Here is a 16969-nt window from a genome sequence, read left to right as displayed (position 1 = left end):
CTTAGCCTCAGTTTCTTCATTTGTAACATGGGGATAATAATAGCACCTACTTCACAGGACTGTTGTGAGGCTCAAACGAAATAATATATGTAAAGTACTTTGCAAACTTTAAAATGTTATGTAAATTTTAGTAATTACTTAACCCCTCTGAGTCAAGTCTCTCAGACTCTAACTTGCAGAAAGCTGTTGATCTGGCAATTCTGGGTAATTCTGGAGAATACTCCGTCACTCCAAGGAAGGTTGGCACCCAGAGACAAAGCCTTGGTTGCTCAACCTGTATTAAAGCTCTGGGTTTCCATCTGTTTCTGTGAGATCCCAGACCCATTGAAGCCCCATAGTGTATCTTTGCCCCTGATGCAATAAAAGCAGTTACAAGTGAACCATTACCTGTGTGTGGGAGATCTGTAGAAAAGTCTTTCTCCTTCCTTAATGTGATAACAAAGCTTCACTCTCACTTTGTCACCCTAGGCCCAAACAGTTCTCAGATAACATCTCCAGGCAGTGGCTTTTAAGAGGCAGATTTACTGTATCTTAAATGATGATTAAAAAATACCCTCAGCAGTGGGAGATTTGTTCAGAATCAAGCTCTTAGCACCAGGGCTGCTTATCAAAGAGCTGCATTTCTTTTCTCCTGGAGCCAAGAAGGAGGCCTGGATGGACTGTAATCCCTCTGCTCTTCCTCCTCCAAAAGTCAGATGCCTTGATTGCTATCTCTCTTGATCCACTGGAGAGAGCCAGCACTATAGAGACAGTCTGTCATTGTGGCTTTCCATTTTTCTGGTCATCACACCTACTAATCTCTGTCTGAGGGGGTTCTCATGGATGGGCTTCTGTTACAAAAATAGTCCCTGACTCTTCTATCTCACAGTCTTCATCAACTCCAGAGATCTCTGAATGCCTCTCTGCCTTGTCCTGGGGCCCTAGCTATGAAAGCATCAAGATCTACATGGGGCCAGCTGGGGCTGGTTAGATAGAGAGGCTTTTCAGCATCTTTGCTGGATAGGATGAGGCCTGCCTGACCTTCTGGAATTTCTATAGTCTGACTTTCATGCTGGTGAAATACAGAATTAGAATCTTAATAGAATCATTTCAGAGGCATGAGTTGCATTAGCTATGTGAGGTTTCCATAAGAGCCTCCCCATCCTCCAACCCCCCACCATTTTCCCAACTTCTGCTGGTTAATTCTCAGCTCCTTGGCCTTCATTTCCTCTTCAGGTTGCTATTATCCCCTTCCTGGGATTGCTGACTCTCCTAGCTTTCTTTTATGTAGCCTTCCAGACTCTGCAACAAACGTTTTCTAAAAGCTGGCTGAAGCAAGGGAGAAGTAGCCTGTGGTGGGGACAAAAATAAGTGGTAGCAAGACTTGTTGGATGCATCCTTGTGGAACATCTGTTTCCAGCATTAGGCTTTGGACTGAGAGGCAGCCAGGGTATAGTAGAGGGAAAGCACAGTCCTGGGGGAATCAGATGGCCAGGGTTCAAATCCCATCTCCAGGGGCTTTCTAGTTGTAATGTTCTATGATTCCATTGTTATTTTGTGACCCGAGTCCTAGCTTACTCCACTCCTAAACATTCCAAGCTTATCCTTTTTTTAGAGATTAAACATGGAGGGTAGATTTTGATATATGGGGCTCTGGCACCCACTTCTCTACTCTACCTGAGGCTGAAGTGTAGCATGGTGGGGGTGAGATTTCTTCCTAGAGAAAGGAGAATTAAGAGCAAGGTGAAACTAAACATTGAAAAGGCCGCGAGGGTACTTTCTAGAGCCAGAATTACATACAAACAATATGAGGCTCATAAGTGACCCCAGCATACATCAGTGCAAATGGGAAAAAAAATGTGAATTAATCCCTGGGAGTGGTATCCATGGGAAAGTCAATGGATCACAGCATCCTCAATCTCAAGCTAGAAGCAACCTCTGAAGCCATCATCTGGTGATGATGGCTTAACATTTTTTTTTGTATCATGGACCCTTTGGGCATTGAAGTGAAGCTGATGGATTCTCTCTCAGACTAATGCTGAATGTGTAAAATAAATACATATAATAACAAAGGAACTAAGTGTACTGAAATACAGTTGTAAGATTAAAAAAAAACAAATTTATGGATGCCAGATTAAGAATCCCTGATCTAGTCTGGTCTGCTTTTTTTTAACCAGATGAGGAAGAAGAGGCCCAGAGAGGATAACTAAAATTGTTCACGGATAAAGAGATCATAGATAGCAAGCTGGAAGGGACCTCAGAGGCAATCTAGTCCAATGCTCTCATTTTACAGATGCAGAAACTGAGACCTAGAAGGTCAAATCACTTGCCCAAAGTCAGAGAGAAAATGTAATGGGTGGCATCTGAGCCATACTATATAAGAAGCTGAGGATCCTTAGAGGTGGAGGTAAGAAAGCAATGAATTCCAAAGAAGAAAGAACACCTGTGCACAGACCCCAAGGAAAGAGATAGAATTCTGTGCATCGTTGTGCTTTGGGAAAATTCACTTCACTTGTTTGTTTGTTAGCTGAGAGCTAACAGAACAGATTAACTAGAACTGAGTGCATAAAGGGGAATAATCTGAAATAAATTTAGGCACAAAAGGGAATATCTTTTTTTTTGAGGATTGTCATTCATCTTTCTTTTTTAATATTTTATTATTTATTTAATAATTTTAGTTTTCAGCATTGATTTCCACAAGATTTTGAGTGACAAATGTTCTCCCCATTTCTACCCTCCCCCCCACTCCAAGATAGCATATATTCTGACTGCCCCATTCCCCAGTCAGCCCTCCCTTCTGTCACCCCACTCCCCTCCCATCCCCTTTTACCTTACTTTCTTGTAGGGCAAGATAGATTTCTGTGCCCCATTGACTGTATATCTTATTTCCCAGTTGCATGCAAAAACAACTTTTTTTGAACATCTGCTTTTAAAACTTTGAGTTCCAAATTCTCTCCCCTCTTCCCTCCCCACCCACCCTCCCTAAGAAGGCAAGCAATTCAACATAGGCCACACATGAATCATTATGCAAAACCCTTCCACAATACTCATGTTGTGAAAGAATAACTATATTTTGCTCCCTCCTATCCTGTCCCCCTTTATTCAATTTTTTCCCTTGACCCTGTCCCTTTATGAAAGTGTTTGATTTTGATTACCTCCTCCCCCTATCTGCCCTCCCTTCTATTGTCCCCCCTTTTTTATCCCCTTCCCCCTTCTTTCCTGTGGGGAAAGATACCCAATTGAGTGTGTATGTTATCCACTCCTCAAGTCAAATCCAATGAGAGCAAGATTTGCTCATTCCCCCTCACCTGCCCTTCTTTCCTTCCAACGAACTGCTTTTTCTTGCCACTTTTATGTGAGATAATTTAGCCCATTCTATCTCTCCTTTTCTCCCTCTCTCAATATATTCTTCTCTCATCCCTTAATTTGATTTTTTTAGATATCATCCCTTCATATTCAGCTCACCCTGTGCCCTCTGTCTATATGTATATATATATATATATATACACACACACATATATATATACATATATATATATGTATGTATGTATGTATATTCCCTTCAGCTACCCTAATACTGAAGTCTCATGAATTACACACATCATCTTTCCATGTAGGTATGTAAACAAAACAGTTCAACTTTAGTAAGTCCTTTATGGATTCTCTTTCTGGTTTACCTTTTCATGCTTCCCTTGATTCTTGTAATTGAAAGTCAGATTTTCTATTCATCTATGAGCTTTTCACTGAGAAACCTTGAAAGTCCTCTATTCTATTGAAAATCCATATTTTGCCTTAGAGAATGATACTCTTTTGCTGGGTAGGTTATTCTTGGTTTTAATCCTAGCTCCATTTACCTCCAGAATATCATATTCCAAGCCCTTTGCTCCATTAAGGTAGAAGCTGCTAGATCTTGTGTTATCCTGATTGTGTTTTCACAATACTCAAATTGTTTCTTTCTGGCTGCTTGCAGTATTTTCTCCTTGATCTGGGAGCTCTGGAATTTGGCAACAATATTCCTAGGAGTTTTCTTTTTGGGATCTTTTTTAGGAGGTGATCGGTGGATTCTTTCAATTTCTATTTTACCCTCTGGCTCTAGACTATCAGGGCAGTTTTCCTTGATAATTTCTTGAAAGATGATATCTAGGCTCTTTTTTGATCATGGCTTTCAAGTAGTCCAATAATTTTTAAATTATCTCTCTTGGATCTATTTTCCAGGTCAGTGGTTTTTCCAATGAGGTATTTCACATTGTCTTCCATTTTTTCATTCCTCTGGTTCTGTTTTATAATATCTTGATTTCTCATAAAGTCACTAACTTCCACTTACTCCAGTCTAATTTTTAAGGTAGTATTTTCTTCAGTGGTCTTTTGGACCTCCTTTTCCATTTGGCTAATTCTGCCTTTCAAGGCATTCTTCTCCTCATTGGCTTTTTGGAGCTCTTTTGCCATTGGAGTTAGTCTATTTTTTAAGATGTTATTTTCTTCAGTATTTTTTGGGTCTCCTTTAGCAAGTCATTGACTTGTTTTTCATGGTTTTATTGCATCACTCTCATTTCTCTTCCCAATTTTTCCTCTACTTCTCTTACTTGCTTTCCAAATCTTTTTTGAGCTCTTCCATGGCCTGAGACTAATTCATATTTTTCTTGGAGGATTTTGATGTAGGCTCTTTGACTTTGTTGACTTCTTCTGCCTGTATGTTTTGGTCTTCTTTGTCACCCAAAAAAGATTCCAAAGTGTGAGTCTGAATCTAAGTCTGTATTCGCTGCCTGTTCATGTTCCCGGACAACTACTTGACCCTTGAGCTTTTTGTCAGGGCACAACTGCTTGTAGAGTAGAGAGTACTTTTTTCCCAAGCTTGAGGGTTTGCACTGCTGTTTTCAGAGCTACTTCTACACAGCAAGCTCTGCCATACCAGTTGTCCTTCTCCCCTAAGAACCGCCAACTAGGATTGCAGCCCAGATCCATGCGCTCCTGCTGTAATCCACTGCTTAATTCCTCCCACTAGGTGGACCTGTGGCCAGAAGCAACTGCAGCTGTAGCTCTTGAAGCAGCCTCAGAGCTGCACCACTTCCAGCACACCCCCAGGGCAGTGTCCAATCACGAACTCTTTTCACTCTGTCCCAGAAGCTTTTCCCAGTAACTTGCTCTGTTGTCTTTGGCATTTGTGGGTTCAGTAGTCTGGTAACTGCCACAGCTCAATGATTTCAGGGCCCTATGGCCTTTTTGGCCTGGCTCCCAGTCTGGTTGGTCCTGGAACAGCCCACACTGGGCTCTACTCTGCTCCCAGCTCCATGTGATAGACCCTTCCCAGTGACTATCCAGGCTGTCCTGGGCTGGAGCCCTGGGGGAGAGCTTAAGCAAGTCCCTGCTTTCCAGCCACCATCTTGGCTTCACCCTCTGGGGGCATCTTTAAATGGCAGGGTAAATATCGTGTATTTTGTCCTCAAGGCAATAGTGAAGCATTGAGGACTTTTGAGTAGAGGAATAAAATAGACACTCCTGTGTGTTTTAAATTATTTTTTTATTTGAGCAATTTTTTTTTCATTTGAGTATAGATTGTAGAAAAGAGATACTTGAACAGGGAGACTAGTTAGGAAGTTATTCCAATAGTCCGAATAAGGGGTGACAACCTGTCATAGGGTAGTAGAAAGTGAGAGAATATGAAGACGGTGATGAGTGATTGATGCAAAATATTTGATAGGGGTGGAATTGACAAGATTTGACAACTATTTGGATGTGAGGGAAAGAGAGGAATAAGGAATATCATGACACCTCCTTAGGATGTGAAAACTTCATGAATATGAGTTTTTGCTGTTAATCCCTGTGTTTACCCTTCTGCAAATTCAAGCTCTCAGGAAGACAGTTTAACTGAGGAAATAGAGAGCTTGGGCCATGATCTCTTTTTTAAGAGACTAAAGGTACTTTGTTGGTTTTAAGGTTAAATCTCTTATTCTTATTTCACAAGAGGCGATCTTAACACAAACACACACAGACATTGTGATGTCACTTATGCGAACCCCAGATTAGCCCCGATGATTCATCATGACTCTCCTTTTATCTTTCCCTCCAGTGCGGATGGTCAATCCAATGAAGTCATGCAGATCGATATAGAAATTGAAGAGCTGAGTGATCTACCAGCCACGCAGCTAGTCACGTGGCAGGTTGAATACCCTGGAGAGACTACCTCGGACCTGGGGGTGTCTAAAATCTATGTGAGCCAGAAGGATTTGATTGGAGTCATCCCACTAGCCATGGTAAGGGTTTATCTGTAGAGAGAGAGCCAGATTCTCAGAAACACAGGGTTCTTGGTAATGATTTCCCTGTGTTTCTGTTGTATCCCCAAGGTAGAATGTAAGGCTTTTGAGGGTGGGGATGATTAACCTGTGTTGTTGGGGAAACATCCTAGTCTCCATGAACCAAAGCCTTAAATACTATGACTGTCCTCTATTTTTAAATGATTATTCCATCATGACTCTACCCATGGTTCCCAAGCTTCCAATCTGTGCTGAAGAATTTCTGGTGATTTATTAAAAAAAAAATATTTAAGTCATCCAAGGAAAGAAAGGCAGCTAGACTGCTTGGTTTTTTTTCTCTAGGGAGACTATGTGTGGAGTCTGGAGTATATTTTCTTTTCCTGAAAGGAATTTTCATCCCAGTGGTTGGTTAGAGTACAAGAGAGATAGTTGATATAATTAGGCTCTTTCCTCCAGGGGGAGGGTGGAGGGGACACAGGTAGACTGGAATATCCAGAACAGGGATTCCTAACTGAGAGCCACAGATTTAAAAAAAAATCATTGTATTTTAATATAATTGTTTTCCTTGGTAATCCTATGTATTTTATTTTGTGTATTTAAAACTACTTTGAGAAGGGGTCCATAGGCTTCTCTAGACTGGCAAAAGAGTCTATGACACACAAAAAAGTCTAAGAACCTATCATCTAGAAATCAAATGAGATAATATCTGGAAAGTACTTAGCAAAGTGCCTAGCACATAGTAGGTACTTTATGAATGTTTGTCCCCTTCCCTAGAAGGACTGATATGTCTATAAGAGTACCTATACACACACAATAATTCAACTAATCTATGTGATGATATCTTATCTGATCTGCTTGTGATGAGTTCATTCAAAGATTCCTAGGGTCAGCTTACCCAAGACTGGTATGTTTGTAAAAGGTTCCCACTCCTATAAGGCCACATGGACCCAGCCTCCCTCAGGCCACATTGATCAGTCTGTAGTTCTGGGAAGACTTTAATTTCTGAGTTGTGGCTGCCTGTACAGTTTCCTTTCATGAGAACAACACTGAGGCCCAAGGACTATGGTAAGATGGAAGCTTATATCACTTGTATGTATTGTAGTGGTATCAAAATCAAATGGAAATGTGGACCACTCATCTATATGTAAGGATCTCTGCAGGCTGCATATTGACAGTTTTAAAATGTAGCATTATCTATGTTGCTTTTTGTTTTATTTATTTTGCTAAATATTCCCCAATTCCATTTTAATCCAGTTTGGACAGCCCTCGAGAGTGTTGTGGCACTACATGTTTGACACCTCTGGTATAGTGGATAGAGATCTGGACTTCAAGTAAGAAAGTTGTTGTTGTTCAGTCATTCAGTCACACTTGACTCTATGTGACCCCCTGGACGATAGCATGCCAATTCCATCCATGGGTTTTGGTTTTTTCTTTGTTTTCTGGCAAAGATATTGGAGTGGTTTGCCATTTCTTTCTCCAGTGGATGGAGGCAAATGTTAACTGACTTGCCAGGGTCACACCACTAGTTAGTATCTGAGGTTGGACTTGAATTCAGGTTTTCCTGACTCCAAGAGCAGCACTCTATCCACTGAGCCATCTAGCTGCCATGAGTCAGAAAGACTAGGGTTCAAATGCTGCCTCAGATGCTTACTAGTTATCTGATTCTGGACCAATCAATTAACTCTTTCATATCTCAATTTCTTCATCTCTAAATGAGAGGTTGGGCTCAGTAGCTTCTAAGATCCCTGCCAGCACTAAATCTATGGTTTTGTGATCCTTTGGCAATAAAATATAAAGTCCTGGAGATTAGAAACTATTGCTTTTCTGACTCTGTATCCCAACACCTGGCATAGGGCCTGACACATAGTAGGTGCTTAATATGCTTATTGAATGATTGAATGTGAGTGTTTAGCAATGGTTTCTATACTGTCAACAAACTCTCCAAATAGATTAGGAGGGGTTATTGCTGTCTACATATTCCTTGAAATATACAAGCACAGAACCCACCTATAGATCTTTCATTCACTCTCTCCAACTTCTCTTTCATCTTATGTCTACATTAAGTGGCAGCCCTAGTACATTATTTGTTTATATAGATCTGCAACTTCCATGTTGTAGTAAACTCCCCTTAAGGAAACTCTTACCCATTCAGATCAGTAACTATTCCATACCTTAGCAGTGCTGGAGAATTTCTCAAGGACATTGAGAGGTTGAGAGACTTACCTAGGGTTATACAACTACCGGATGTCAGAAGCAGTACTGCATGGACCCAGGTGTTTCTGACTCCAAGGGCCACTCTATTCAGTACACCATAGCTTCTGTTTGTTGATTGAATGACTGATTGATTAGCAGACTCAAAGATGTCCCATGTTAGCAGACTCACAGACTCACAGATACCATACATAGCTCTCTCTCTCTCCCTCTCTCTCTCTTTCTCCCTCCCTCTCTCTCTCTCTCTCTCTCTCTCTCTCTCTCTCTCTCTCTCTCTCTTTCTCTCTCTCTCTCTCTCTCTCTCTCTCTCTCTCTCTCTCTCTCTCTCTCTCTCTCTCTCTCCATGTCTCTCCAAAGCCCCATGCAGAGAGAATAAAACAAAACAGAAAAACAAATAAGTCATGTGAATGTCCCCGAAGAAGATGATAGGGCATGCTGGATTTTCACCTACATACAGTATCTCATGCCGTTTCCTGTCACAAAATTACCTTATTGTCAGAAGTGAATCATGAGTTGACCTATCTGGTGATGGCTGCTATCTCCTCCCAGACCATCTATTAGAAAATATTGGCATGTGCTCTTATGAAGTGCTGAAAGAAAACCCAAAATCAATCTTTCAATAAAAAAAGGACCATGGACAGTTGCCTAGTGACAGCAAGTTAGTTATTATGCCATTCATTACAGGAGGTAAGGGTGTGATTGTGTGCTTTGAAACAGCAGCAAAGGGATGAGGGCTGACTGCTGTTAACTAGCTCACTTTTAAAGCTACCACATTTCCCCCTGGTGCATCCTTCCCTCTACCTGGGACTAGACTGTTTCTCCTTTCAGGCTATTACTGTTTCCATTAAGGGGGAAGACAAGGCCATTTATCTTGAATAGGTAATTATTTGAATTTGCTCTTCTTCAGCCCCTTTGTTCTGATGAGTTTTAGCACTGTTCCCTAGCAGTCTCTCTCTGCTGTGGCTGGGGGAAGGGCGGGGTGGGGGGGTCACATCCCCGCTCTGTTTTTTGCCTCCAGGTGTTCCTCTCATTCGCAGAATCTCAGAATCTCAGAGTGAGTAAGGGACCTTGGAGGCCCTCAGTCCAGCCAATTCCTGAATAAGAATCCTTCCTACAACCCACCCCCCCCCCCAGCAAACAATTATCCAGCCATTGCTCAAAACCCCCTGGTGAGGGCAGACCCACTACCTCCTGAGGCAGCTCAATTCTACTTTTACATAGCTCTAATTATTAGGAAGTTTTTTCCTGACTTTAAGTGGAAATCTGCCTCTGTGTGACTCCTACTAATTATTCCTAGTTCTGCCCTAGGGAGACCAAGCAGAAAAAGTCTAATCCCTATTCCACTGCAATTCACCTAGCATATATTAAGTGCTTACTGTATACTATATGTAGGAAGCATACATATGTCTTCCAAAACTAAGTCATCTTTATCAAATAATAGCTCCTTCTACCCTGACTGCCTGCATGGTTATCATGGAGAAAAAATGATGAATTTGGAGGTGGGAGAAACACTGGTTCAAATTCCATCTCTGATACTTTCTAGTGTTATAACTCTGGGCAAGCCACTATAGGTAAAAAAAAAAATACCAGATTTGGAATCAGAAAAGAGGCAGTTAAATAGATTTGCAGTTTCATGTACAATCATCTTTTTTCCCCATCCTACTATGTTTTAGTTTGTTTTATTTAAGTTTATTTATTTATTTAAGTTCTGAATAAAATAAATAAAATTTTAAAAATACCTTAATATGAAATATTAAATGTGGCCTACTATGTCAGGAACTGTACAAAGTACTTTACAAATATTATCTCATTTGATTCTCATAACAACCCTATGTGCTAAGTCCTGTTATTTTTCTTATTTTATAGTTGAGGAAACTGAGGTAAGTAGAAGTTAAGTGACTTGCCCAGCAACACACAACTAGGACTGTCTGGGGTAGGATTTGAACTCAGGTTTTCCTGACTCCAAAGCCAGTGATCTATCCACTATACCACCTAGGTGCCTAGGTAACATCCAGGAGTTTCATTTAAATCTGTCCTCTGCTATTTACTAACTATGTGACCTTGGGTAACTCATTTAACCTCTGTTTCCTCTTCTATGATATAAAATAAAGGGATTTAATAAGACGACCCCCAAAGATGCCATCCATCTATGAGCCTATAAATCTCTTTGAGCTTCAGTTCCTTTTCTGTGAAATGAGGATAATTATATATATGGAGCCTACTTCACAGAGTGGTTCCAAGGTGTAAAAGAGACAATTTGTGACAATTGCTTTTTAAAAAAAACAAAACAAAAATAACCCTCAAAGTCCTATGCCAGTAGTATCATTCTCAGATGAAAGTCTGGGTTTCTTTTTATTATTTTCTTTTTCTTTCTTTTTGGAGGGGGGGAGGTGAGACAATTGGGGTTAAGTGACTTGCCCAAGGTCACATAGCTAGTAAATGTCAAGTGTCTGAGGTTGGATTTGAACCCAGGTCCTCCTGACTCCATGGCCAGTGCTCTACTCACTGCACCACCTAGCTTCTCCTTTTGTTATTTTTTAATTGTTTCATGAGTGTAAGTCCTTTTCTTCAATAAAATTGGAAACCCTGATGAGGTAATATCCCCACTTCTGTGTTCAGTTCTTGGCAACACACTTTGGGGTAACCTAGATGGCACAGCGGATAGAGCACTGGGCTTGGAATCAGGAACACTCATCTTCATGGCTTCAAATCTGGCTTCATACACTTACTAGCGGTGTGACCCTGGGCAAGTCATTTCACCCTGTTTGCATCAGTTTCTCATGTAAAATAAGCTAGGGAAGCAAATGGCAAATCACAACAGTATCTTGGCCAAGAAAACCCCAAAATGGGGTCATGAAGAGTCAAACACAAATGACACAACAACAACAACCCACATTTTGAGATAGAGAATGATAGGCTAGAGAATGACCAGAAGAGGATAGCCAAGTTTATCATGCCATCTTGTTGTTTGTCCTTCCCTCTTGAAGAAGACCATGACATCAAGAAGGTGATGCCATGACTTGCAAGTGAATTGGATGTAAGTGAGGGAGGGCTGTGCAAATTCACCAGCCTCACTTCCTCCTCTGGAGCCATCTGGGTCCAGTGGCCAGATATAGATCAGGACAACTGGAGATGTCCCTCCCCACCATGCCATCTTAGGATTGGTTAAAGGAACTGAGAATGCTTATCCTGAAGAAGAGAACACTAGGGGTAGTAGGGATATGATTACAGTCTTCAAGGTTTCTCATATGGAAGAAGGTTGAGAATTGTCCTGCTTGACCCAAAGGGAAAAACTATGAACAGCAGGGACAAGTTACAGAGACACAGATGATTTAGATTTTGATTCCAGGAAAAAAAAATTTCCAAGAATTAGAGCTGTGTCCAAGTAGAATGAGTTACTTTTGTAGATTCTGAGCTCCCCCTCACTATATGTATTCAAGAAGAAACTAGATAGCCGTTCGAATGGGCTATTATAGAAGATTTTCTTGTTCAAGTGTAGGTGGACCTTTGACTAGATGGCCTTGGTGATCCACTTTAGTTCTGAGATCCTGGGATTCTGGAGGACAGAGAATACTGGGTCATATCCTCTCCTACCTAGGCTAATGCCTAAATCAGAACAAGACATTGTGTAGCTACCCAATTAATGAAAATTCACATGACTTGAAATGGAATGAGGTAATTCCAAAGGGGACATTAGAAAATGAACTGGCAATATCATTTGCATAACAATTGCCTGCATTCTAAATTCAAGATTTTCTCTTCATCATTGAAACTCACTATACCCCTTGGGAAATACAGAATTACAGAGTGGAAGGCGGTCTCAGATGTGATCTAGTCCAATCATCCATAATAATATTATTAATTATTATACACTATATAAAATATTATTATAACTATTAACATTGTTGTATCAATAATTATTCTACATATTATTAATATAATAGTATTCTATTTTATTATTAATAATTATATTATTAATACATTAATTGTATATTAGATAATATTACTATAATATATTATTTTATATATTATTGATATTTTATTATTATATATTATATAATTTTATAATATTGTTAATTATAACATTATTAATTGTACTGTGACCAATATTACATTATACTATAAATATTAATATTTAATCTAGTAATATTAATACCATTTGGTCCTTTCTATACATTATCTCATTCGATCTTCACAACATCCCTTCAAGGTATGTTCTATAATTACTCCCATTTTATAGATGAGAAAATTGAGACAGAAAGAAATTAACTTGAACAGGAACACACAGCTGGTGGATTTAAGCCCTGGTCTTCCTCATTCCTAGTCTAAGGCTCCATCTATTCTCTGCCTATAATACAGCCCGAATACAAAATTATCATTCTCCTTCAAGATCTCTATTTATCAGGAACCCACTACCTCACATTTCACTTTTATGAAATTGTTCCTTTATAGAAGCTCTTCCTTATCTTCTACCTGAGCCAGCTGGTGGCACAGTAGATGAAACATTGGGCCTGGAGTCAGGAAGGCCTGAGTTCAAATCCAGCTTCAGACACTTCCTAGCTATGTGACCCTTCAAAAGTCACTTAACTTTTGCTTGCCTCAATTTCCCCAACTGTAAATTAGGGATAATGATAGCACCTACCATAAAGGATTGTTGTGAGGAACAAATGAAATGTGAAATACTGTCCAAAACTTTTCGTGAATGTCAGTTATTATTTGGACTCCCCTGTGCTTTCATTGGTATAAGGAGCTCTTTAGTGAGGCAACTCTTTCTACTATCAGTTAGTCAGTCAATAAGCATATATATTAAATATGTATTTTGTGCCAGGCACTGTGCTAAGTACTAGGGATGCAGAAAGAGGCAAAAGCCAGTTCCCACCCTCAAGGAACTCACAATCTAATGGATGGGACAATAAGCAAACAAATATGTACATGCTACATATACAGAATAAGTAGAAAATTACTAACAAAGGGAAGGAACTAGAATTAAGAAGGTTAAACCCTATAGAAGGTGAGATTTTTGTTGAGACTTAAAGGAAGCCAGGAAATCCAGGAGGCAGAGATGAAGTGGGAGAGTGTTCCAGGCATGGGGGACAGCCAAAGAAAATGTTTGGAGCCGAGAGATGTGTTGTTCATGGAGGGGTTAGGAAAACACTGAATTTTATTGAGTGTGTTTGTGGGGAGGGGTGTTTGTGGGTGACATGTTTGGAACTACTCTTTAGGAAAATGACTTCAGTAGCTGAATGGCAGATGAACTGCAGTTGTAGAGAGACCGGAGGCAGGCAGACATACCAACAGGCTATTGCAGTGGTCTGAGCATGAAGTAATGAAGGCCTGCACCAGAGTGGTAGTAGTATCAGAGGAGAAATGGGAGGTAAATTTGAGAGATGTTGCAAAATCAACTGGCCGTGGTAGCAGATTGGATATGATGGGTGAAAAATAGTGAGGAATCAAGAATGACAACACGGTTGGCAGCCTGGACAACTGGCAAGATGGTGGCATCCTGGGCAGTAATAAGTAATTTAGGATTGCAAAAAGGTTTAGGGAGAAAGATAGAGTTCAGCTTTAGCAATGTTGAGTTTGAGATGTCTACTGCACATCTAGTTCAAGATATTTAAAAGGTGGTTTGAGATTGGAGCTTAACAGAGATATCAAGGCAGGAGAGGGAGATTTGAGATTTCAGAATTATCAGCATAGAGATTGTGATTAAATCCATGGGAGCTAATGAGATCACCAAGTGAAGTAGTATAGAGGGCAAAGAGGAGGGGACCCAGGAGAGAACTCTGTGGGACACCTATGATGGTAGGGTGTGATCTGGGAAAGTTTACCAGCAAAAGAGACTGAGGAATGTACTAGTGGTGTTGACATCAATACCATTTATAGCCTCAGAGAGTTGCCTGGGGCACCAAGAGGTCACACTTTTTAGTATGTATCAGAGGTAGGACTCCAATCTCAGGTCTTTCTGGTTCCAAGGTAAATTATATATCCATTACACAAAGCTGTCTCTTTAGATATAAGCAGGTTTTCTTCTCATATCTACATACAAAATCTCCCAACATTTTAATAAGAAGGAGGGGGAAGGGAAAGAGAAGAAGAAAGATGGAAGAGGTAAGGGAGGAGGAATGAGGAGGAAGAAATGGAGAAGGAAGAGGAAGAAGGGGCAAGAAGAAGAGGAGAAAAAGGAAGAAGAGGAGTTGTAGTTACTATGGCCAAATGGATAAAAAGCTGGCCTCAGAACCAGGAAAACCTGGATTTAAGTCCCACCTTTGACACATCCTGATACATTTCTCTTTGTTCAAGTCATTTAGTAGCCTCCATTACCCTGTGAGCTCTTTGAGATCAAGGACTATTTTTGCTTTTCTTTGTATCCCCAGAGCTTAGCACAGTGCCTGACAGAGAGTAAGGTCTTAATAAATGGAAATTGACATGACTTGTCAGCTTGACAATCTCTCAGTATTGCAATCTTTTCTAAGGCTATAAGTTGTAGAGGAGATACTGAACTGCATTAATAGTTTCCTCGTTAGCAAGTTCCCTATGATAGTGAAGTTATGGGTACATTCATTATCAGGGTAACAAGAACAATCATTAATATTTATAGCACATTAAAGTTTACAGACATTACAAAGTGCTTTACCTACATCATTTCATTTGAAACACATCAGCACACAGTGTGGCCTTTAAATAAATAAACTTCTTTACCCTTGACCCAGAATATTTAGAGAGAAGTTGCCCTTAGACTTCTATCACTCATACAGCCACAAGTTGGGGTTAGCACCAATTAAGACTATTGGTCCCATGTTACTTGAGGAAGAGTCTAAGTTTCCCTGAAGAAAAGACTCTAGAGTAAGATGCAGTTGAACTCCTATACTTCAAGCTAATTTTTAAGAGAAGCAGAAGGTTTTTTTTCATCTTTAATATTCTGGGAGATTTTTTTTCTCCTCTAAGCTAAGATGTAATGAAATTTGCTGGTCCTTTTCCCTAGCCAATGACAGGTTGTTGTAAGTTTCACTGATTCATATTTCCAGGTAATCTTGATTCGTTAACAATGGTTCCCCCATGTAAGCCCTGTGGGTTCCTGGCAAAAAACTAGCCCAGGAGAAAAGGTCTTTAAATACTGATTAAGGCTCATTAATGAGCTCATTTATCCAGGGCCATATATCATTGTCTGGATTTCCCTTCCTCCTTTTAGGAAGAGAATCACTAATGACTTATAGTCTTCTAGATGTAGCTGCTGATTCCCTCTGTCAAACAACAACCCTTCATTCCATGTCTTGCTCGAACAAAGAACTCTGGAGTTGAATTGCAGGATTTTAAGGTTTGAGGTTGTATAATACAGATTTTGAACTCAAATGCTATTGCCATTATTCTGTCAGAGCAGCATGAGCAAGTCATTTCAATTTTTAAGTGTCTGTTATAATTCTCCCTTTATAAGTTTTCCTAATTTTATAGAACTAGGAACAATGAGTGAGTATTATGAGGCATAAACTTAAGTTTAATGCAAGGGGGAAAATAACCTTTCTCATAATTAGAGTGTTCCAAAATTAGATTGGGCTATCATAAGAGGCAGAGACCTCCCCTCATTGGAGGTCTTCAAGCAAGGGCTGGTTGGCCACTTATTGAATATATTGCAGAAAGACATCATGTCCACTCAACGTGGATTATGCTAGCTATCTCTGAGGTCCATTCAGCTCTGAGATTCGGTGATTTTGTAAATATTGACACCACCTACTCACAGAGGAGGTTGAAAGAAAAGTACTTTATATATCATAATTCACTTTGAAAATGTGATAAGGCCATATTGTTGTTCTTAATCTTTTCTAATATTTAAGAAGGAGGATCTCAACTTAGGTTTCTACACTATGCAAGTCAATTGTCTTTCATATTAGGAAATAGTCACAGTATGCCATCAAGCTAGCCAGGACCATTCAGTGGGACTTATGCTGAAGGAGGGAGTCCTGGTGGATTCACAGAATGTCACAGCTGGAAGGAATCATCTAGTACAGAGGTCCTTATTCTGGAGTCCATGAAAGATAGACAGATGGATAGATGGATGGATGGATGGATGGAAAGATAGACAGACAGATAGATAGATAGATATACATAGATGCATATATACATAGATGAAGATGGGTAGTTAGAGATGGATGGATAGGTTTGTTTCAATATAATGATCCCCTTCGTAATCCTATGTATTTTAAAACATTCTTCTGAAAAAAATTGTCTTTATGCTTCACAAGACTACCAAAGTGTTATAGAATGCTTTAAAAGTTAGGAACCCCTGGTGCTCCATCCTCCTCATTTTACAGATGAGAAAATTGAAGCCCAAAGAGGGAAAGAGATGTGGCCCAAGTCACACAGCCACCTAATGAATTTCCAGTTACAGACACTGAGACTTTTAAATTAAATTTAAAAAAAATCAAGTTAGATGTTCAAGCTTTATAAAAGCCAATTCCAACCCACACCCTCCTGGACTGAGAGGACAAGAGACTGGGGGTGGATGGTAGGAAAAGCCATAGATTTATTCAATG

General features: G+C 39.9%; 1 protein-coding gene across 1 annotated transcript in view; it reads left to right on the top strand.

The window, feature by feature from the left end:
* TMEM132D (transmembrane protein 132D) overlaps positions 1-16969 on the top strand; it is a 925255-nt gene that overhangs the window by 610550 nt on the left and 297736 nt on the right. Inside the window, exon 4 of the mRNA XM_036740754.1 lies at positions 6047-6230. Within this exon, the coding sequence (XP_036596649.1) occupies positions 6047-6230 (184 nt within the window). The remainder of the gene's footprint in view (positions 1-6046; positions 6231-16969) is intronic.

The sequence above is a fragment of the Trichosurus vulpecula genome, chromosome 1 (assembly GCF_011100635.1).
Source record: "Trichosurus vulpecula isolate mTriVul1 chromosome 1, mTriVul1.pri, whole genome shotgun sequence".
NCBI classification, from domain to species: domain Eukaryota; kingdom Metazoa; phylum Chordata; class Mammalia; order Diprotodontia; family Phalangeridae; genus Trichosurus; species Trichosurus vulpecula.
Note: the sequence above shows the minus strand (reverse complement) of the source record. Positions and strands in the feature narration are given on the sequence as shown.